This window comes from Acomys minous (genome assembly GCF_964271855.1).
Source record: "Acomys minous genome assembly, chromosome: 2".
NCBI lineage: Eukaryota > Metazoa > Chordata > Mammalia > Rodentia > Muridae > Acomys > Acomys minous.
The window spans coordinates 31,806,272-31,828,218 of NC_140484.1; the positions used below are offsets into that span (position 1 = coordinate 31,806,272).

The 21,947-nt window shown below is 41.0% G+C and overlaps 1 protein-coding gene and 2 long non-coding RNA genes across 9 annotated transcripts in view; 2 read left to right on the top strand and 1 right to left on the bottom strand.

Moving 5' to 3' along the window:
* The first annotated feature begins 1,538 nt into the window (after positions 1 to 1,538).
* On the top strand, positions 1,539 to 12,500 carry LOC311590703. The gene is made up of 4 exons (XR_014776962.1): positions 1,539 to 1,731; positions 2,403 to 2,561; positions 8,904 to 9,035; positions 12,300 to 12,500. It is a non-coding gene; the product is annotated as an uncharacterized lncRNA (long non-coding RNA).
* A 2,768-nt stretch (positions 12,501 to 15,268) lies between these two features.
* Positions 15,269 to 19,576, bottom strand: LOC311590714. The gene is made up of 2 exons (XR_014776968.1): positions 19,144 to 19,576; positions 15,269 to 18,830 (listed from the first exon to the last, which is right to left on the bottom strand). It is a non-coding gene; the product is annotated as an uncharacterized lncRNA (long non-coding RNA).
* Positions 18,830 to 21,947, top strand: part of RFX3 (regulatory factor X3) — a 268,083-nt gene continuing 264,965 nt past the window's right edge. For 2 of the 7 annotated variants that reach the window (XM_084769882.1, XM_084769881.1), the window contains exon 1: positions 19,571 to 19,810. Coding sequence is in view for 2 of the 7 variants with exons in the window: in XM_084769885.1 (XP_084626011.1) it covers positions 21,079 to 21,104 (26 nt within the window). In the remaining 5 variants the exon portion in view is untranslated. Of the gene's footprint in view, positions 18,905 to 19,570; positions 19,811 to 20,023; positions 20,115 to 20,145; positions 21,105 to 21,947 lie in introns of those variants that run through there. The other 5 variants (XM_084769883.1, XM_084769879.1, XM_084769878.1 and 2 more) reach the window with 5 other exon arrangements.

The window sequence follows — 21,947 nt, forward strand, 5'->3', positions numbered from 1 at the left end:
CTCTGGCATGGAACTCCAGTATTTGTTGGGCATGCCTTTACCAACTGAGCCATCTGGACAGCCCATACTGAAGTATTTTGATAATAGTTACTTGTATTGAAAGCAGAATGACTAATTCACACCAACTTGCAGTACATCGCAGTTGTAAAGATGAGCTGTGTGAAATATAAGTTCCATAATTCGAGAGTTAAAATGGGCATATGAATTCTAACTTATTTACCGATTTTTTAAAAAAATGCATAGAGTTATACCCGCATCCCACATTCTTCTTTAAATAAACATGTATCAGAAATCATAATGCATGGATATCACCTTTATAAGAGTTTGCCATCAAAATGTGTCTAAAATTACAAATGTTATTTCAATGCAAATCTAGCCTACTTAAGAAAACACATTTCGTCCACTGTAAAATGAGTCATGTGTTGCATGAGGGTTTTGTTATCCATTGCATACCATGTTGTGTAAGACACCCCTGCTAATGTGGAGGCCATCTTAGTAAATAAGCACAACACTCTAGCACGTTTCCACAGCGAAGAAATCACCAAAGGATACACTTCTCAGAATAAGATCCCTGTTCTTCAGCTGGCTCAGTGATTCTTGAATAACATATTTATATTTCAAGGCATATATAAAGTCATGTATGGTAACATCTTAGTACAAAATATTCAGATTTCCTTCTGGCTCTTACCCGGTCCCACAGCCATACCTTCTAAGACTTCAGTGTTCCAATGCAGCATACCAGATGAGTCAGGACCCCCTGTGTGTTGAAGGCTTGAGAACTACGATGGACCATGTTATAATTATTGTGACAGAAAGTACTAGAAACACAGGAAGGGATGAAAAATAAATGAAGCCTGTGATTTAGCAGGCGTCCACTGTACCCCACCCACACTGGGGTGATTTTAGGTGGGATCCACTGTACCCCACATTGAGGTACCAAGTGCTACATTGTCCTCCCACTTTAAAACTTGGCAGATTTTCCTCATGGGATCAGAGAACTTTCCTGAGTATCTACTTTTCTCATTTATTGTTTTTTGAGACAGAGTCTCACTCTGTAACCCATAAGGGCATGGCACTCATTGTAATTCCATTGCCTCAGCTTCAATTCCATTCAATTCCAGAATTCAACTCCAGCCTCAGATTACGGGCTTTCTTCTGTCTTTCATTCTCTTCTACTAATGGAGGTGCCACAGCTTCCAGAAAGGTGAAGCTATTTCCTTGTTGCTTATTGGAGTTTATTTAGGTCACTACTCCTTTTTCTCCATACTGTTCTATTGGAGTGTAGAGAAATTTTAATCCAGCAACATTGCTACTCTGGCAAGTGATCACATCCAAAGACCTATGTCTGTGTGATCAGGCAGGAATACGTAGCTTTAATCTCTGTGGCTGAAAAACAGACACACTTTTAATCCCAAACAATGATATCTAATTGAAGGATAGACAAAGTGACAAATCAGAGAAAGATTTGACAGAAGGAGTCAGAGATAAGATATATAAAACTCTCACAGGAATGAGGAAGGGAGAGAAAGAACAGAGAGAGAGAGAGAGAGAGAGAGAGAGAGAGAGAGAGAGAGAGAGAGAGAGAACACAGAGAGAGAACACAGAGAGAGAACAAAGAGAGAGAACAGAGAGAGGAGGAAAGTACAGTACAGAAATACAGTAGAGTTTTGACATGGACTCTGCCTACATCCATGCTTGCCCTTTTTTTAGTCTTGGTTCTTCTTGCTATGAGTAAGTAGTTTATTGTATGTATGTGTAATAATACAAATGTATATGTAAAAATGAAAAATATTTTTAAAAAACTAAAAAGAATACAGTAGAGTTTGTGGAGATAGTACAGTAGATTTGGGAGTACAGTAGAGAGTCAGTTGAATTTGATGCAGTTCAGTTGAGTTCACTTCCGTTCAGTTTGTACAATCAGTGCAGTTTAGTTCGTAGAGTTCAGAGGCAGATTTTCCAAGCAGAACAATTCAGCCAGGGGCTGAGAGAAGCCAGACTAAAATGATCAGCTTAGAGAGGAGTTTGAGCCAGAAGAGCTGAGTTGAACCTGCAAGCCAGGGTTCAGAAAGAACTAGAAAGTGTAAGCTTATTCAGCAGTAAGTCTCTGAGGCTGAAAACATTCTAGGCCTAGGTTAGCAGACAGAGGCTGGAAGCGGAAGCCAGCAAGGGATTACAGAAGATTAGATTATGAGGAGGTTAGAAGCTCCCAGGCCCAGGCCTAGGGATAGCTAGAGCAGAGGGAAGCACTCTGGGCTCAGCCCCGCCATGTATTCACACAGCTGGGATCTGCTTCTCATCCCATCCCCTCATGTGAGGAACTAAAAGCAACATGTACATTGGAGGTTGGCTGGTGGTCATCTAGAGCGTGAGAGAGAAGTTCCACATGCTTTTCTGTCTTGTAGGCAGCTTGAAAAGCAGCTTGTACTGTCCCAGAGATATGGGTGGGGAGCTAGGCAGAGCCTGGCAGACCTTCGGCTGGTCTCTCTGTTGCAGCCTTTGTTGACCCATTCGATGTCTTGCAGCATTTAGTGGAGAAGATTTCTTGGGCCTAATTGAAACAGGTGAGCATCCACCTCTACATTACACTTTAGCTTTACTCTCCTTCCGTTACTTGTTTCCCTTCAAAGACTGAGGGATATGTATTGATGGATGAAACAAATCCCAACGTATTTATATTAAATAGTTGGTTGGGGGGGAAAAAAACCTTTTTTCAAGTCACATCTGGTCTTTGACAAATGTAGTTACTCAGCTGTAAAGCCAAAATGTTGCATCATTCTCTAAGGTCCCACCAAAATAGCCAAACAAAGAGAATGAAAATAAGAGATAAAACTTCAAAGTCAAACATGAGCAAAAACAACGAATGCGCTATGAAGGGCGTTTTCCGGATCTATGCCATGAGCAGCGTGACGATTATGAGAAGCAGACAGCCACTACATAGAGCACAGGAAAGACACAGAAAATATTTTACCTAATCCTAGCAGTATCTGAGAGAGAGCACCAAGATTCTTTTTATAAAAGAATCATCTTGGAAGGGTGAAAGGTGAGCTGAGGTATTGAGGCCTATGCAACTGGCAGGAATTTCTTTAATGCAGCACCCAATGTCCTAACTGCAACCTGACTGGTAATCATAAGAAATTAATGACATAAACAGTCATTGAGATTCTCCTTTTTGTAGTCAATATTGGGCCTTTAATTTTAGATACTTCTCAGCCACTATGAAATGGGTGAGCAGGAGACATTAGTGAGAGGTGAGGATACGATGATACAAGCACGCATACATAAGGAAAGGCATCTCAAACCGGGAAACTGGTGAAGTCCAAAGGCAGCAGCAAGCTCAATCTTGAGTCTGACTCTTTGGGCTTTATTCTTTCCTCTGTAAAGTGTTACTTGATCTTGTGCAAGCTGAGTCACTTCTGTAGGCACCAATTTCATAACCTGCAACATGAGGAAGAGAGAGGTGCCTTTCCTAACAAGGTTTAAGCGAGACTGTGTGTTTGGCATTAGTGCCTGGCCACTGTAAATGCTCAATTTATTTGTGTTGGCTATTACTCTGACAGAAGAGATGATACTTGCACTGAATTTATGGAATGGACAGAGTTGGAGAGTAAGGGAAGAGGAGAGGACATTCAGGGGTGACAAGGACCTGTGACAGGCAGAGAGACGTGATCTCTGAGTCACCAGCAAATGGCTTAGATGTGCTTTGATTCACTTTTCTTGAACCAAGTATGCCTCCCCGGTTGGCAAATGACTAGCCCTGAACAGTTTGCAACCCACCTCAGCAACTCGTTCAACTGTAGCTCCCCCGTTTCATTCACCTAGTTCTTGAGATTGAGATTGGCTTTTGACCTGGTTCCTTTCCTTAGTCTATTCTCAGGTCACCTAACCCACCTTAAAAACAAAAGCAAGAAAACAAAACTGCAGACCTGATTGCCTACTCCCCAAAACAAAAACAAGAGCAAAAACAAAAACAAAACACATTCAAAATAACCTCACAAAACCTTTTCGATTATCTGTGGGGAAAATTGATAAATCAAAGAGAAGCAAAGGACTAAACAGATATCAGGGTGTGAGCATTAAGAAAGCACATTTCAAAGGAAGAAAAATATGAGATTAAAAAAAATCACTGGGGTAGTTTGATAGGAACGGCCCCCATAGACTCATGTATTTGAGTGGTTGGCCCATAGAGAGTGGCAGTACTAGGAGGTGTGGGGTTGCTTGAGGAAATGTGTCACTATAGGGGTTATGAGGTCTCCTATGTTCAAGCTATGTTCAAGACTATGTAGCACACAGTCTTCTTCTGCTGCCTGTGGATCAAGATGTTCAGACTTCCAGCTCCTCCAGCACCGCACCTGTCTGCGCACTCCCTTGCTTCCCACCATGGCTGTGATGGACTAAATTTTCGAAACTGTAAGCCAGCCCCAGTCAAATGTTTTCCTTTATAAGAGTTGAGGCGGTCATGTGTCAGTTTTTTAAATTTTTTTTTTTTTTTTTTGTGGTTTTGAGACAAAATTTCTCTGTGTATCCCTGGCTGTCCTGGAACTTGCACTGTAGGTCAGGCTGGCCTTGAACTTAGAGATCCACGTGCTTCTGTTTCCTGAATGCTGGGATTTAAGGTGTACACCACCACCTGGCTGCTCTTAATTCTTAAAATATTTTTCAAGGTAGTTTGAAATTGAGTCTTCATTTGTCATATGCCATAGAAGGTAAGGCTTTCCTGAAACTAAAGTCTGTATATTAATGGAAAGGGATTTGAATGCTCGCTGCTTTGTATTTCAGATTTTTTTTTGGTCTGGCCAAAAACTATCAAGCAATGTAATTTTAACTTCTTTATAAACTACAGAAAAATTCTAAAACTAAAACAAAACTTAATTTTAATAGATTTTTAAGAATTTTATTTATTTAATGTGTGAGTGAAATAAAATTTCATTTTTATCTATTTAATTAATTAATTATTTATTTGATGTGTGTGTGCGCAAGCTCCAAGAGCACATCAAAATAGAAAGTCTAACTTACTAGAGGTAGCAGCTTCCTTTGGTCAGCGCTGATTTAGCCTTGTTCCCTGTTCGGGTCTTTGAGAATTTCTCTTCATTTCCTACCAGCTTAGTGATGTGCTTAATAAGCTGTTCAAATACCTTATCCAAAACTTTTAGATGTCTGTTAAAGGAAAGATTATTCAATTTTCCTAACACCTCCATATGGTCCTAAATAGAAATAGCTATAAATCTAGATAATGTAAATGTAGTTTGAAAAAACAGGAATCTAAGAGATAATAACAAGATGAAGGAAAACCGTTGTAATTGCTCATCTTGAATTATGCGGTGCTGAAGCTCTCTACCTACATCTGAAGTCCACAGATGCCACATATGATTGAAAGACTAACTGACACCAAACCAAACAAAAACAAACAAAATGAAAACAACTTATCTCTGGTCCTAAGTACTATGTCCTCTTGGCTGCTGGGAAAGGAAGCCTTTTACTTTTTGACAAGGTGAAATTAAATTGTCTTTGGGGCTGGAGATTCAGTTCAGTGGTAGGGTGTTGTTAGCATGCCCAAGGCCTGGGTTCAGTTGCCAGAATTAAAAAAAAAATCTTTAATTATGTCTGATAGACTGATATGGTTATGATCATCTTAGAAAATCTAATAGACTCACAGAAGCTACTAGAAATAAGAAGTGACTTTCTCAAAGGACCAGGAGATAGGCTAACACGAAAATTGGATGTGGTTGAATAGCAGAGAAAATTGAAGTATAGAGGAAAATATATTCCTCTACACTAGCAGTGAACTAAATAATTATAAAAACCACATCACTTATAATGGTGCCAAAATATGAAGATATTAGGAATCAATCTGACCAAGACAAGAAAGAGCTGGACCTTGGTGCTGAGTGTTTTGTCGACTTTACAGAAAGTGGAGTCCCCTGGGAAGAGGTCACCTCAGTTGAAGTACCACCTCCATCACACCAGGATGTGCAGTTCTCTGACTGATGATTGATGTAGGAGAAGCCACTCCACTCTGGGCAATGCCCACCCCAGGGCCTGAACAAGAAAACAAGCCAAGGAAGCCACGGAGAGCAGTCCTAAGAATGCCATGTTCCTCCATGACTGCTGTTTCAGTGTGTTCCTTGGCTTCTCTCGGTCATGGATGGACTATAACCTAAAATAAACCCTTTTCTCTTCCATCTTGGTTTTAGTCAATGTTTTATCACAGCAGAAAAGCAAACTATGACAACACTGAAAACTAGAAATCATTAGTGAGAGACAGGACCTAATGAAAAAAGAGAAATAAGTTATTCATAATCAGAAAATGCAACATCCCTAATATGTTTGTTCTGAGAAAACCAATTTCTAGAGTAAGTGCCAACCAATTCAAATCCTAGAAAGACTCTTTGTAGAGGTTAGCAAAGAAATCCTCACATTCATATGGAAATGTAAATGACCAGAATAGTCAAGACTCTTTTTTAAAAGATGGTATCTCATTGCTGAAGATACCATATCTTGAGTCATAGAGCATGGAAAAATCACCTGGTAATCACATGGAAGCTTTGTCCTTACTGGCTAGTTTCCATAGTGCTGAAGGACACTGCACACCACTGGAGGAGAAAAGTAATCATTGTCTTACCCAGCTGTGGACTCTGAGCGCCACATAATGACTGGTTGGCAATACATGCCCGCTTGTACACTGATAGCATGAGTATCATTGAGAAAGCTACTTTATCATTAGATCTAAGTTCTATTCCACAAGTGCCATACTTGGCACCATTATTGGGGCCAAGAACCCATGGGTAGACAGGCCATAGACCCTATGGAAAAACCTACTACAATCATTCTGCCACCTAGACTTAATATTAAACAGACTCTTAATGACTAACTGTCACACCCACAGACGAGTACACTTGTCAGTTCTCATCAGAGAAAACTCTTTCTTCAGTAGATGGTGATAAACACAGAGACTCATATCTGGTCAGGGCTCAGAGAATAGCACATTGTGGAATACTCAGCCCTTAAGGTGACATAAATATTACATGTCCTCCTCTGAAGGCTAAGGAGCCATTGTAGAAGAGGCAGTATATGACTACAAGGAGACATTGCTTTCCAGACATAGTGGGGCAGCTGCGCATGTGACCTCACAGCAGTTGTGTCAGCATGCACAAGACCTGGGCAAGCTCAAGCCGGAGCGAGTCCCAGCATAGAGAGAGATGGGCATGAAGTCCCACACTACTGAGGAGTTATTGGCAATTGGTAGTCAGTCTTCCTAAGGGTGTGGCTCCTGGTAGGTTGGCCATACTCTAGCAGAAGGCCACAAGCCCAAGAATATATGGGTAGCAAAATTTAGATTTGGAGGGTTTAAAAAACCGGAGGACACAAATTGTGTGGGTGGGGGAGGGAAAAGAGTTGGAGAGGGAGAGTGGATAGATCAAAAGACATTGTATGAAATTCTCAAGTAACTAATAAAAGATTGCAAAATAAAAGAAAAAATGGAAGTTTAATACTCCTTGATTTCTAAACATATTATAATGTTGCCATACTATAAACAATGTGGCATTCAAGCATATCAAAATAACAGAATTTTTAAAAATTCCCAAGTAGATGTAAGTATTTATTAACAGCCAATTTTGACCAAAGGGGAAAGGCACTCTGTGAGGAAGGGCTGTTCTTTAGCTGACTGTGCTGGACAGGTGGATATTTGAATGAAGATTTGTGAACCACGGCCCATACCTCACATTGTCTATGAAACCTAACTCAACGTATAGGCTTAAACTAAAGAGAAAAAAATAATAAAACTTTGTTATAAAACCAGTAAAAATAACAAAGCTTGAGTAAAAAGAAAATGCATTTTAGATAAAATTAAAAGGACATAAACCAAAAATATAATATTGATAGAATATACGATTTCACCAAAACTGAAATAATTTGCTCTTTGAAATGAAAAGGCAAGAGAATCAGTGGAAGAAATATGTGCACAGTGTCCATGTGACAAAAGATTCAAATCTAAATATGGTAAGGACTCCCCCTCCTCAGGAAGATGCTTCCAACTATAAACATTGGGCAAGGAGCAACATATGAACAGAGAATTCACAGAGAAAAGAATTTCCAATAAGTTCACAGAGTGATGCTTAACAGTGCTAATCGTTGGAAAACCATATTAAGCGTGTGGTGAAAACTGTCATTGGGACAAGAATTCTCATGTATTTCTGAGGAAAACACAAAGTGATAAAGTCACAGAGAAAGCACTTTGCCAACTTCACATGAAGTCAGCACTCTGCAGTTCCACTTGCCAGTGTTTACCAAAGTGAAAGGAAAATGTCTGCCCACAAGAGCATTTGTACACACATGCACACACACACATGCGTACTGCAGTCTTCTTTATCACAAAAACCTGGAAAGAAATTGTGGTATATCCATTCAGTATACTTTTTCTCAGCAATACATTGGTAATATTGATAACAATATGGAAAACATTCTGTCAAATAAAAGAAATCAGACCCAATGAAATTTTAAATAATATATTGCAGTTATTATAAGCCATTCTAGTGAATGAAATAAACACACACACACACACACACACACACACACACACACACACACACACACACTCATACTCAGTAGGTCCAAATTTTCCCTGCACAAAGAGTAAAGTTAAAAAAGAGTAAACCATAGAGCCACAAGGGGGGGGGGGTTGATAATAATTGATAGAAGCATCAAGTGTCTTGATAAGGGTAGTGATCCAAGGACTGCAATACATTGTGAATATTTACTAACTTGCATATTCTTAATATGGGTGAATTCACTGTGAACTATCCTGAGTCAACATGTGTTTGAAAAGAATAAGTTATTTCTATCTCAAAAGGACATGATAATATATTGATAACATACCTTTTAACTGTCTTTGTTGGATGAAAAAGCAGTTACAAGAAGTTGACATTAAAACACAGCGGGCACAAGGCTAGACTCATTCTGACAACTCCATCCTAACAGAGCAATGTGTGACGGGCAGGATTGCTGGTGGCCTGGAAGCAAATCGTGGGCGAGACATTGTAAATCCTTTACTTTCTCTGTTTTGCCTTCAAAACTTCTATTGCATGTAAATAAATGGATCCCCTCTTTGTTTCATTATTTCTTTACAGGATTTTAACACATACACATTCTTTGAGTAGATCCAGTCGCCTTTCCAAAGCCACTTATATGCCAGATGGCAAGGGAATAGAAAATTTCCACTTGTCCAGTTTCTGGGTCCCCCCGCCCCCGCCCCACCCCGACCTAGCCGCCTAAACATTAAAAAAGAAAATCAAGATGTCCTTAAAAATTCCCTTTTCTGCAGGTTCTTTAAGAGGGGGGCTTACAAAGCCCTTAACACTCTTAAAGCTCTCCTGCTGATAGCAGGGAAGCAACAGAGCCGCCACCATAAGGACTGACTCCTGGCTGAGAGCTCACTCTTTCTCAAGACAAAACTGACAATTAATGTAGAACTTTTCCCCAGATTGCACCAAAGATTATCCCAGCTGGGGTTCTGAAAAGGGCTCAGGCAGAGTATGGCCAAAGAGAAGCCCCTTCGGGGCACAGGTCTTAGCCATCTTGGCTCAATTCAGTTTATCATGGCCCGATAACTAGGGAGCAAATGATTTCAGGCTGACAGAGCCTCACAGGAGACTCTTACGAGGATAATTTTAAGAATTTAAAGGCAAACTGTCAGTATTTAAAGCACAGATGAAGCTTTTGCAAACTGTAGGCTACATTTTAAGCAAGGAAAGGGAAGGCTCTGGAATATAGGGATTTCCCCCCATTTAGTCCCTGGATAGACTGTCTCGCTGGCTCAGCGCTGAGTGTGTGAGCCTCTTGTTCTGTGCGTCCCTTTCAAAACTAACCTGTTTCCTAGATGGGATTTGGATGCTCATGGGATTAAAAGGTGGAGAAGGCACTCAGCCTGGTGGTTGAAGGTGTTGATTAGGGATCTGGTAAACTGGTTCAAACCTGAGCTACTACTTGGTATGGGGTATGCCATTCAGGAAAAATTCTCTGTTTATAGAGAGTGGGAAGGTTAATCTACCACAGAATTATTACAAGGATAAAACAAAACAAATCATATAAAAATTAAACAGTACCTAGTAAGTGGACAATGCTTATGTTAATTGAGACTTGGGTAAGCTAATATATTTTATATTTTTCAAATTAAAATGATGCAGAGCAGTGTATTGGCCTCACAATTAGATATGTAGTCTCCCGTCCCATCATCCCATGCATTCAACCTGGTGATATCTTTGTTTTAAACAGCAAGAGAAGAGAGTGGAAATAAACGGGATGAGGGTAAAGATCCTAAACAAGCACTTTAAAAGAAGAACGTGCTGGAAGTTGCCCCATGAGTGTTTCTCAGTACATACCGTTGATAACTGTAACTAGACTTTTACTACTTTGTAGGTTCTTCTTCTCCCCACCCTTTATCCCCTGGTTTCATCTTCTATCACTAGAAAAAAAGATAGGATAGAGGGGGGAAGGGAAGGAGGAAGGGAGAGAGGGAGAGGGAGAGGGAGAGAGAGGGAGAGATGGGGGGGGAGAGAGGGAGAGAGGGAGAGAGGGAGAGAGAGAGGTGAATCTTATATCTTTTTTCTTGTTTGGTCTTTGCTTGTGGCTGTTTTTTGTGACTTTGTAGGTTCTTCTTTTTCTCACCCTCCCCCCCCCCCCCCCCCCGTTTCACCCACTATCATTAGATAGGGGAGAAAGGAGGACAGAGGGGAGAGAAAGATAGAGATCTCGGAATCTAATTTCTTTCTTCTTGTTTCTTCCTTAAGTACAACTACTAACAAACCAAAACCAAAAACTTCACAAATGACCAACAACTACCCACCTCACCCCTGGGGCTCTAGCATTTATATACCCTCCAAAAAAATTCCCAGAATTCCAAATGTCACACAGTCACTGGAACTATTTACAACAGTTCCATATCCCCACACCTGGGAGCAAAATGAAAGCACATTCTTCTGTGTCTATTTCTGTTTTGTTTTGTTTTTTAAAAAACCAAAATTTCAGAGTTCTCATTACACTTGTCCTAAGACTTCACCTTGCGTGAAAGGAACAGGAGCTCTGCAAGCTTCAAACATGAATTCTCCTGCTCATAGAGGGTGGACGCAGCTAACTCTCCACTAGTGTTAGTTCTGACTGTGGCTGTGGCTTAGCTAGAGCCCACACGTGTCTCTCAGGCACTTGGCTCTGTGATTGAAATGTGCATATTTATAAAGCTGTGCTTCTTTTAAATATCCTCTCCTCCTTCATTGTGTTTCAGGGTAAGCTCAAGACTATCTTTCCCTTATGTTCATACATGATCTTGGCATGATATAATACATTCTGTGCTTTTATCCACATCTTTACTATGTCTCCCCTCCCCTTTATATGTGCTCTAGAATGTGACTGGCATGGGCGATGGGGGTCATTAAAGAAGTAATTCAGTTAAAATGAGGTCATTATCAGGGCTCCAGTTCACTACGATTGGAGTCATTTTAGGAATTTGTTATTAGAACGTGGACCCACTGAGGGAATATCACATGAAGTCATGTGAGGTACATGATAAGCGTCTATTGAACCTAAGAGGGATGCTGCAGAATTAAAAACAACAAAACAAAACAAAAAACAAAACACACATGCACGTACACACACACACACACACACACACACACACACACACACACACACACACACACTTCTGTCATTTCTGAGCTCCAGAAACTAGTCTCCAGAATTGTGGGGGAAAATGTCTGCTATTTAAGCCGGCCAGTGTATAGTGCTTTGTTAAGACAACCCTACCTGGAAGACTGACTAAGTAACCTGTTAGCTCGCTGCATGCCATTAGGGTCTCAGAAAGGATAGATGACATCTAGAGAAGAGGGGTTAAGCTCACAGAGTCTGTTTACCAAGGTGCGGGTACAGGGGAAATGAAAGAGCAATGTATTGATCTTGAGAGCAGCAGACTGGAAGGAGACTTGAGTAGAATATTTAGCCCAGTCCCTTCTTAGAATAACCATGCATATTTGCATACTTGGGCCAGTGCAGGGCAACAATGCATGGTGGGGTCCACAGAAGAAGAAAGGAAGTAGGGGAGAGTGAAAGTGTAGAGAGAGAGGCCGCTACAGGGAGGCTGAGTTTCAGTTCCTCTGTAGCCCCCTCTCATCCATGTCCCATCCCCCAAAGGCCCACAGCCCACACAGCAGAGCACCAGTAATGTTAAGTAGCTCAGTGTTGATTATACGCAATAATTTTAAATGGTTGTCAATACTTATTCATCTGGATTTTTGTCTTCCTCCTCTTCCTAGGAGTAACCTTAACTGTATCTACCTCTATGACTAGTTTCCTTTAGTCATTTTTCAAAATGAAAACAGTAACAGCAACAGCAACAGCAGCAGAACCGCCACCCACAGTAACAGCGGCAGCAACACAATGACAACAGTTGAAGCAAGTCAACTCCACTAAATCGGAGGTCTCAAACATCCTCATCAAAACTCCACAGTAGTCATCTCAGCTGATTAAACTTTATCATTACATTTTTCTTTTTCTTATAATATTGCTTCATTAGCATTTACTTCGCATTGAGTTTGCAGATACTTGCTAGGGTCCTTTCAACTTCCTTAAAGTGCTACAACTTCCAGCCTACCTTAACCTGTTTCTGACAGGTACGCTTTATAGATAGCTTTTAAAGTCTACCATAAACTTCTACAATTATATTTCTTTTCCAAATAAGACTGCCAAATATAGAGGTGTGGTTCTTTGAAGAGTTGCTAACAAGTTGTAATGTTTTGATTAAACGACTAACTTAAAATATTTTTATAAAATTACTCATCCTTCTGTTGGGTGCTCTCTGGTTTGCTTTCAGCAGGCATAACTCCCATTTAGGATTAGGCTCCAGCTTAGATCCACTTTTCTATGTATCACTCAGTGCTTTCCCCTCTGTAGCGGGATCGTTAGAAACTGATGTTGCTATGGTCATTCTAGAAATGCAATCCCATGACTCTGGGGTCTCTGAGTCAGTGCTGACTTAAGAAAGGCATGGCGTTTCATGCAGTTTTTAAAATTTGAAACATTTAATTTCAAAATATACATGTTTAACCTGATTAAAATTCTTTGTCATACATTGTTATATATCTTTTCTGAATTATTCATATCAAAATTTCTTCTTCTACCAAATCTTTGGCACAAATTAGTGTTCATTAAGGATTATTTTTTTCTGGGTGGAGAATGATATAACATTTAACAAGAAGTCTGTAATTATCATGTCACACATTTGAAGCTACAAATAGGGTAATCCTATAAAGCATATTCAAACTGTCTGTAGTTTATTTTATAATTTCATAGTGAGGCAAAGGTTATAGTGCCAAGCAAGAATACTGAACAAAATGCACTAATCATCTTGGAAAATAATTTATTTTTCTGATCTTTGTGAAACTAGTCCTCAGAATTCCTCATACTATTCCATCTCAGTGAACCACCAGACTTCCTAATTAATCCTCACTCAGAGGCAAGGAAGAAAAACAACTTAAGTATAAATTGTATTAAATTTAAATTTTTCATTATTCTTTCAGGGTCATTTATCTTGTAAGCTCTACAGGACTTACACATATCTTAAGAGCTTTTGAAAATTTTAGAGATCTGAAAACACTGACTTCATAGAAAGCTGCAAATGCAATTTACATATTAGAAGTCTATAAAAACCTACCATTAGGGCACTTGTAAACAATTCTTAGTTGTGTATATTTAATATGGTATATTACCTATTAGATTGGGTCAAAGGTATCCAAAATTAGGTTCCAGTCAGTGAAGCAAGTCCCATTAAGGCTTTAAAACATGATCCTAATCTTTTACGGAAGAAAGTACCCAATGAAGCTTCAAACAGTGCTCAGAGCATATTCCAAACACCTTACTGTAAACATCTAATTTTTATGTTCTTTGCCCCTTCAAACAAAGATAATATGCTAAACAAACGTTTTATAAAAATAGTATATGGACATATAAAATGCCATTAAAACAAAACAAAATGAAAGGAACAAAGAAAAAAGTACAAAAGTTTAAAACAAAAAGCAACAAATACATCTACTTTGGTGATCATTTTTCTTCAGTCAGAGCTATGGTACGCTGTTCAAAAATATTTGTGTGAGAACCCTAAGTCCTAGCCTGCAACAGTAAGAATAATTGTTTAAAAAAACACACACACACACAACCCAAAGGAAGGCTTAGGCAGCACGTATCTACTCTGTATAAGCAGTGGTCCGGCACAGATTTGGAAGCTGCTTCTTTCAGGCTTTATTGCAGGTTGGTGGAGGAGAAAGAGGAAGACAACTTAAGAACTTATCAGTTTAAAATTTTAATTAAATAATTTAGCTCAATTAAAATCAATCTACTGACCACAGATAACTGGTCAAATTAAAGTGATTTCCAGTATGAAATACATTAACTGATGGCTATGATTCAGTTGGTAACAAATCAAGTTTTCATCTTGTAAAAAACTACTTAAGAGTTCACAAAATGCTTACACCCCAGTGGACATATTTATTATCTTTATTTAGAGTCCCTATTTTGGGCCATTTTTTTTCTCTTTTCTAAAAGTATCAGCTAAATATACATACTTATTATTTTGAATCTGTTCTTGTTTTCATGTTTTGAACTCTTTGGAGCTTGAGGTCAGAGATTGTTGGTCTGTGATTACAAACTTGATTTTTTTTTTTTTTAAATTTCTTTGTGTGTGTGTCAGCACTGGGGATGCATTGGGGAGGGTTTTGGTATATGTGTACCACAGCTTGTATGTGGAGATCCAAGGACAATTTGTGATAGTTGGTTCTTTTCTTCCATGTGGGCTTTGGGGATCAAACTAGGATCAGCAGGATTGGCAGCAAGTACTTTTAGCCACTGAACCCTTGTGCTGGCCCCTCTGAACCTTGGGTGGTCCAGAGAGCTTACTTGACTTTACAATGTGCTCAGACTACCTGCGTCTCCCAGGTTTCCCTAAGTGTTACCTCACAAGGTGTCTATCACCTTTCCATTCACCAAGGCTCCAAGAGGACAGTTAGAAAATTTTCTTTGAAGTATTCTAGAGTGCACTTTGGGCCCTCAAAATGGTTTCCTTTTCCCCCTCAAGATAAGGAGTATTTTAAAGTGGCAGAATTTATTTCTTTGAGCAACAAATCAACATCATCTACTTCATTGCTTACTTGATCTTAAAAAAAAATTGCTACGGATAATTTTCTTATTCTTTTTCTGAAGTGAATAAAAAACAAAGAAAAAAACAGGCCAATCAAATTATTAATTTATTAAAATTCTGCTAATGATTTAACAAATTGGCTAATGAATAATTTTTGGGATTGGGGCACATAAAATTGACATACAATATTCATTGATCACGATTTTGACAACTAAATGTGTGTGTATATATATGTGTGTGTGTGTGTGTGTGTATACACACATTAGTTGAGAAGAGAAAAGGAAGAACTTCCTTTGGTAGACATTTTGAAACACTACAGATATTCTGTGTGCACTGTCCAATTTAGTTGCCATTGCCACATGTGGTTATCAAGTAGTTAAAATGTGGCTGTATGAAGTTTACATGAAATTAATTTACAATTAAAATTTAATAGCATATTAAATTTTGGCTAAAACTTGGGAGTGTGGGATATTGCTGTCACCTTAGAAATTTCCACCCTAGTAAATCCCACTCTGTTGCCACTGCCATCACAGGAAAACACCAGTTTTCCCAGTATGTGGACTTCATATAAGTGGATTCTCACATTTGTACTTGGCCTCTTGTGTTGACCATAATGGTTCTGAGATGTATTCATGTTGTTTTGTATATCAATAAATAGTCTTTTCAACTGTTCAGTTGCTTTACAATGTGTGACTGTATCACAATTGTTTATGCATCCTTTAGCTGACAGATATCTGACATTTGGATTGCTTCCAGATATTTAGGTTTAATGGTGCAAATACTCTACTTGATGTTCTGAATTAGTTGAAGAGCTGAATGCATACATAAATTTTTACTTTGGTCTTGAGTCAATTTATGATTCTACTATGGTCTTTATACACTGGGCTGAAAGTCTAATTTCAAGATATACTTATATAAGAATAGACAGACGTCAGGATTGCTGAATAATCAGCTGATTTGTAGTGCTTAATGAAAACACAATTAGAAAGACAAATTTACCAAAACAGTTAAGTTACTGCACTGCTTTCAAAATCAAAGCATGCTTTCTGGTGGGTGCTCCAGAGGATAATTAGAAATTATGTCTAACTTTCGTTTGACTTGGTGCTGAGGAAGGAATGCTCGCCCCTGAGCAATGTTTGAGTCACTTTGGCATCACTTGCTTGTTGGTATTTATCACATGCTCATAGCATTTCCGGTCTAGAAGAGTCACTAGACTCACTGGCCCATCACGAGTACTTAGTAAAAATGAGCAGAAAGGAACCTTTCATTTCACACATGGGAACAAGATTCTATTGTGTGTCTCAACTGCAGAAACAGGTAATCACATGGATGACTTTAAAACAGGTGCAAGTCCTGCTTTATACGGATCCACTAGGAATTTAATGGTAAGCTCTACAGCATACATTGTCAATGCTCTCCACATAATTATTTTTTTTGAAGCACTGCTATGGTATATCAGTATTTTATCTTTGCATACACATTTTTCTTTCTTTGAAATTCTTTATTAGTTCTTGAATATGCAGTAGGTGTCCCAATAGGTGGAAATATCATAACAGATGATGTTGGAAAAGAAATTTACCCTTAAGGATATGCCAATAGCAATCTGTATAGTAATACAAAGATAATTAGGGCTTCTTTTCTTCAAGTGGTTTGGACACAAGTGTGTTTAGCCATGTCTTTCCCAATCACTACAGCCTTATAGTGGAAACACTGTTCAAAGGAAACATTTAACTGCATGCAGAAAAACTAACAGCATGCACTGACAGGAACTATGTCTGCCTCATTTTTGGATTTCAGAAAAAAAAAGTGTTGTACTGATGTTTATTGAATTGTCAAGGAATGGAAGATACCTTTCTTGAGCTCAGATTATATTCTCATTGTAAAAAGCAACCGCTGTGAAGACCTTGCTGTATCTTTCCTAAGACTCCCTAACAAGTTATTTCTGGAACATATGAAGTCTAGGAAGATACAACCTCACAGCTTTAAAAATGAACTGAAGAGTTCCTGTCACTACTATTGACCAGTGAAAGGATTTAATATACATTACAATCATATATAATCTATCATGTTGCATTCTATAAACTTGCATTGTAACTTGGTTCTTTTGAATTAGTATAACGGTAACACTGAAATTTATATATTAACCTTACTACAATTAGAAGACATACCTCTAATTAGCATAAAAGGGAAAAGATCCTAACTTTGTAAGAACTCATGGAAATAAAAGTATGCATTCTGAGAGTTTAAAAAGGTGGTACCAGAAGCTAGGAGTAAAAAAGTGTCCAAATTGCTTGAAACTCATGTTACCACGTTCTAAGTGCAAAGGTCACACTTTTCCTAAAGGACAGTGCCTCAAAGTATCTATTTATACCCTTGAGACAGTTTTGCACAAGGTTCATTATGCGGTTTCCTTTCGAGCAGATTAAAAGCAGTAAATTAAAAGGGTGGGGAGGATAATAGAACTCTGCCCACTGACAGCAGTAAGAAGCAACAGCTGACAGTGGGAAGGCAGGCGAACTAACAGACAATGGGGCTGCAGCAGCAAAGCTGCTCAGAGCCTTGGAGCGTCATCCAGCACCCCTAACCAACGTCAAAGCAGAGGACTGGATCTGTAAATGTTGCAAAAGGCGTCTTCTAAATGTGAAGAGTTTCGGTGCCATTTTTGTCTACCACCACACAGTGCGTAATGACCTGCTTTAACTTTCGCCCGTGCTTGTTTTTACTGTTAGCTACTGTATTGTAACTTACAGGCAAGACTTAGAAAATTATAAAAATGTCAAAGCTAACAGTATTACTGTTAACTCTATTGTTCCAATAGTTGGTTTGCCTAGTATTTCACGGCACAGAAAGGCAAGATAAAGTGTCGGCTTGTTTCCCCTAAAATGAGAATATTATGTATCCAATAGAACAGGTGTCAGGATTAAATGAGATAATGTATGTAAAACACTTAGCACAAGGTCTGGGGCACAGAAAAAGAGCTCAGTGTTTTTTTTTTTTTTTTTAAACAGTGAACTCATGCCGGCCAAAATCCCTTATTTGCAGGTGCAAAAATTAAGCCTCAAGTGGAGAACTGACTTCTTAAGGCTCTACTTCCAGTATGTTATTGTCTTGGATAAGCTGCTTAGCTGCAAATGTTGGAGATTTTGGGTATTGGCGCGCCCGGGGGCACGTGCCTGCCGGACTTCAGTGTGAGGAGAATTGGACGAATATGCTTGAACCAAGAGGTATTAGAAGCTGTGCCTATCAAGCGGGAGTTTGAGGTGCCAGGTTGTATGCTAATAACGTTCTTCATGGACAGAAGCCATTTCTATCTTAAAAAAAAAAAAAAAACAAACCCGGTCAGAAACAGCTTAAAAACTAACTACTCTAGACAGTTCAGAAACCGATGCAAGCGACAGTAGGGCAGTGGGTCTACCTCTAAGCCATCCCGTCAACTCTTAACGGGGTTGAGCACCTTAAGGATTGCCCAAAGGCTTCTCTTGAAGGTCTAACCATCCCTGTAAGTCCCCTCATCCTCGGGAAGTACAAATTCCTTTCTCATTAGCACTTCCTCCCGGTCCTGCAGGGTGATAACTTCGCCTCTCGGTTCCGCTGGGAAGGTCTCCGCCGCGTCGAGCCGGATGGGTCACGGTTCGCGAGCCCAGGCTCTCGCTCCCTAAGATGGCGGCGAAGGCACCGCTCACGCCCCGCCGCCTGCGCTCCCGGAGCCGCGGTCTCGGGAGGCACGAGGTAGCGAACGAGCGGACCGTGCAGGGGAGAGCATGGCCGAGGCCCTGGAGGCCCTCGCGGGCCGCAGAGAGTGTGGGAAGGGATCACCCGCTAGGCATAAACGGCCGGGGAACACCACCAGCGAGCAAGGAGAGGGGGAAAAAAAAAAAAAAAAGCTTAAGGTGGGGTGGGGGTGAGGAGGGGGGGCGGAGCGCAGCACATCCGGGACATCGGCCGGACCCTCCCCGGAAATGACGTACGCCCACGGGCGGAGCCTGCTCTTCAAAGTGGGGTCTGCCCCCCGCGGTAGCGCGCGTCTCACACAGTGTCGGGGCCCTCGTCACTCCCCGTCCCCTGGCTTCGCGGTTTTCCTCTCGGGGCTGCGGGGCTTCTGGGCACTGAGCTGGCTGCAGAGGCGGGCGGGGCCGGTGTCACGGAAAGTAGCCCTCGCCTCTGGATCCTCAGCTTCCCCGGCTTCCCGGCGTCCGCCGTAGCGTCCCTCAAGGCGGACTCGTACTGACCGCGGGCGGGCCCGCCAAGTCTAAGCGCACCTCGGGGGGTGGGGGACCGAAGTCGGAATCCCGACCGCGGCCCCCACCCGGGCTCCGAGCTGTCAGTCACGGCGGCGAACCCGCTTCTTCCGGCGCTCTCGGGCCCGCCCCCTCTCCTCCTCCCTCCCCCCGCCCCTCCCCGCGCGAGTGTCTCCCTCTCCCTTGCTCCCTCTCTCTCTCCCTCTCTCTCTCTTTTGTGAGTTATAGCAACCGTTGCCTTGTGAATCAAGCGCCATAGTCACCGTAGTCCTGGCGACTGTTACCCATCAACAACAACTACTCCTCTCCTCCTCCTCCTCCTCTTCCTCCTCCTCCTCCTCCCCACCACCACCATCTCCATCACCCACCAACAACACCACAATAATCCACAGCCAAGGTGAATATTCTTCGGTCTCTACATGTGTGTGGGAGCGTGTGTGTCCGTGCGTGTGTTCGTGTGTGCGAGCGAGCGTGGCTGTGGCGGGGGTCTCCCTCCTGACACCGGCTGCGGCCGCTGGAGGGGCTCGGTCCCCGGGGCTTGTTTACAATGGACCCGCGCGCGGCGGGCTCGGGGGTGTGGGCGCCGCGCGCCTGCCTGCCCGGCCTCGGCGCTCAGGGATGGAGCGGGGGCCGGGGCTGCGGGGCGAGCGGGCTAGGAAGCCGCCGCTGTCCGTCGCGGGGGTTGGAGCGTCTCCCCCCAGGTCTGCGGGCGCTCAGGAGGAGGGGCAGCTGGAGAGAAGGGGCTTGCTTTCTCCCTCTCCCTCTTTCTTTAATTCGCTGCTTTGCAAAGCTGCCTGGTGGCTCTGCTGCTTTCCAAATCGGAATAGACAGCAGTGAGCAGGGGGGGTCCCCAAAAGGTGCTGTGCTGTTGTTGTTGTTGTTGTTCACTTGCGGGGCCTTGTTGGGGGGTTTTGTTGTTTTTATCCTCGTACCTCGGTGAACTTTTCCCGAAGCCCGCTTTCTTCGTTTCGGCCCCTCTGTGCCTGCTGCTAAACGGGCTGCACTTATTTGACCATCACTGGCCTCACGGGATTCTCTTTTTCTTTTAAAACTGTATTTCTTTTCTTTGTGCTGCAAACAGTCTTAATATCCATTCAGCAGTCTTCTCCCCCCCCCCCCCTTTGCACACACATTGAAACCAGGGGGGCCTCTTCTGCTCTGAGAGGTTTTTTTTTTTAAGTCTCTCAATCTCTCCTCTCTCCTCTTCCCTCTCTCTTCTTTCTGTGTCTCCTCTCTCCTCTCCCTCTCCTCTCTCTTTCTCTCCCCCTCCCCTTTTGACGTGTGTATGTGTGTGTGTGTGAGCTTGTGTGTGTGCGCGCGCTTGTGCTTGTGATTTAAACCGGATGCAGGGCATCTGTGCTACTTGGGTTAGTGGTTACTGACAGCGCTTTATCTTTCATGTGGAGATGGGAGGGGTAGTCCTGAGGTTCTGTTTCACTTTGATGCACCTCCCTCCCCACAGGAGAGTGTTAACAATTTTCATTGTGGTTTTGAGACTTTGTCTGTGTTGAACAGGAAAAGGACACAAGGAAGCTTTGTGAGAACTCAGTTTACAACGCTATTTGTGACAGTTATGGTACTTTGAGAGTTTTTTTTTTTCTTCCATCTTCATCTCTGTTCCTTTCCCTTGGAGAGTTGAAATTGAAGTCAAGTTGTTCATAAAGAATGTATGAAGCTTCTCAACTTGAAACGTGTGTATATTTCACTTTCTTTGTGACTGTTAAGATGTAGGCATGTGTGTACTTAACGTATTCTTTTTGTTGACTTTTTGGTTTTCTTTGGACAATGATTTAAAGCTGCTCAGAAGAAAAAACTTCCTTTTAAAGTGTTTCTTTAGAGAATATAGTTTACCATTGTAGATTTGAATACTTATCAGTTCTCAATTAGTATTTTCTTGATGAAAGCTAACCTGGTTTTACAGACCCTTAATTTTGCTCATTTTCATCCTAACGATTAATAGGTTATCAGAAAAGAATTGATAATGACTGAGCTAAAACAAATAAAATGTACTATTATAGTGGTACATTGAAAATTCCAATTCAGATTTTAAAGTGCTTATTTAAATAATCTTTCCAATAGCAAACATATATTGATTTAACTGACAGAGCAGCCTGTGAATAATGTGACAGTATTAATTATTCTTGAGATTGTCAATAAAGAGGTTGGGTAATTATAATGTCATTAAGGCTAGTATTTTGTAAAATAAGAGTTGGAGAAAAATCTTGCTTTTCAATTTATTTCCATATAATTGCTATTTTAAATGAAGGTGATATTTGATTCTGAAAAAAAAAATCTGTTTGAATCTCTCAGAATTCTTTATAGACGTGTTTACCATTCATCCCTTCCCCAATGTGTCTTCAGTGCACATCTCAAATACTAACTTATACTTTTTCTTTTCTTTTTTTTCTTTTGCCGTTCTTTTCTTTTTCTTTTTTTTTTTTTTCTTCTTCCTTTTTTTCCTGTTCAGATGAGTGTCAAATGCCTGAACACTTTTGGATGGTGAAGCTCCTGGGTCTGAAGTTAGAAGGAGTTTT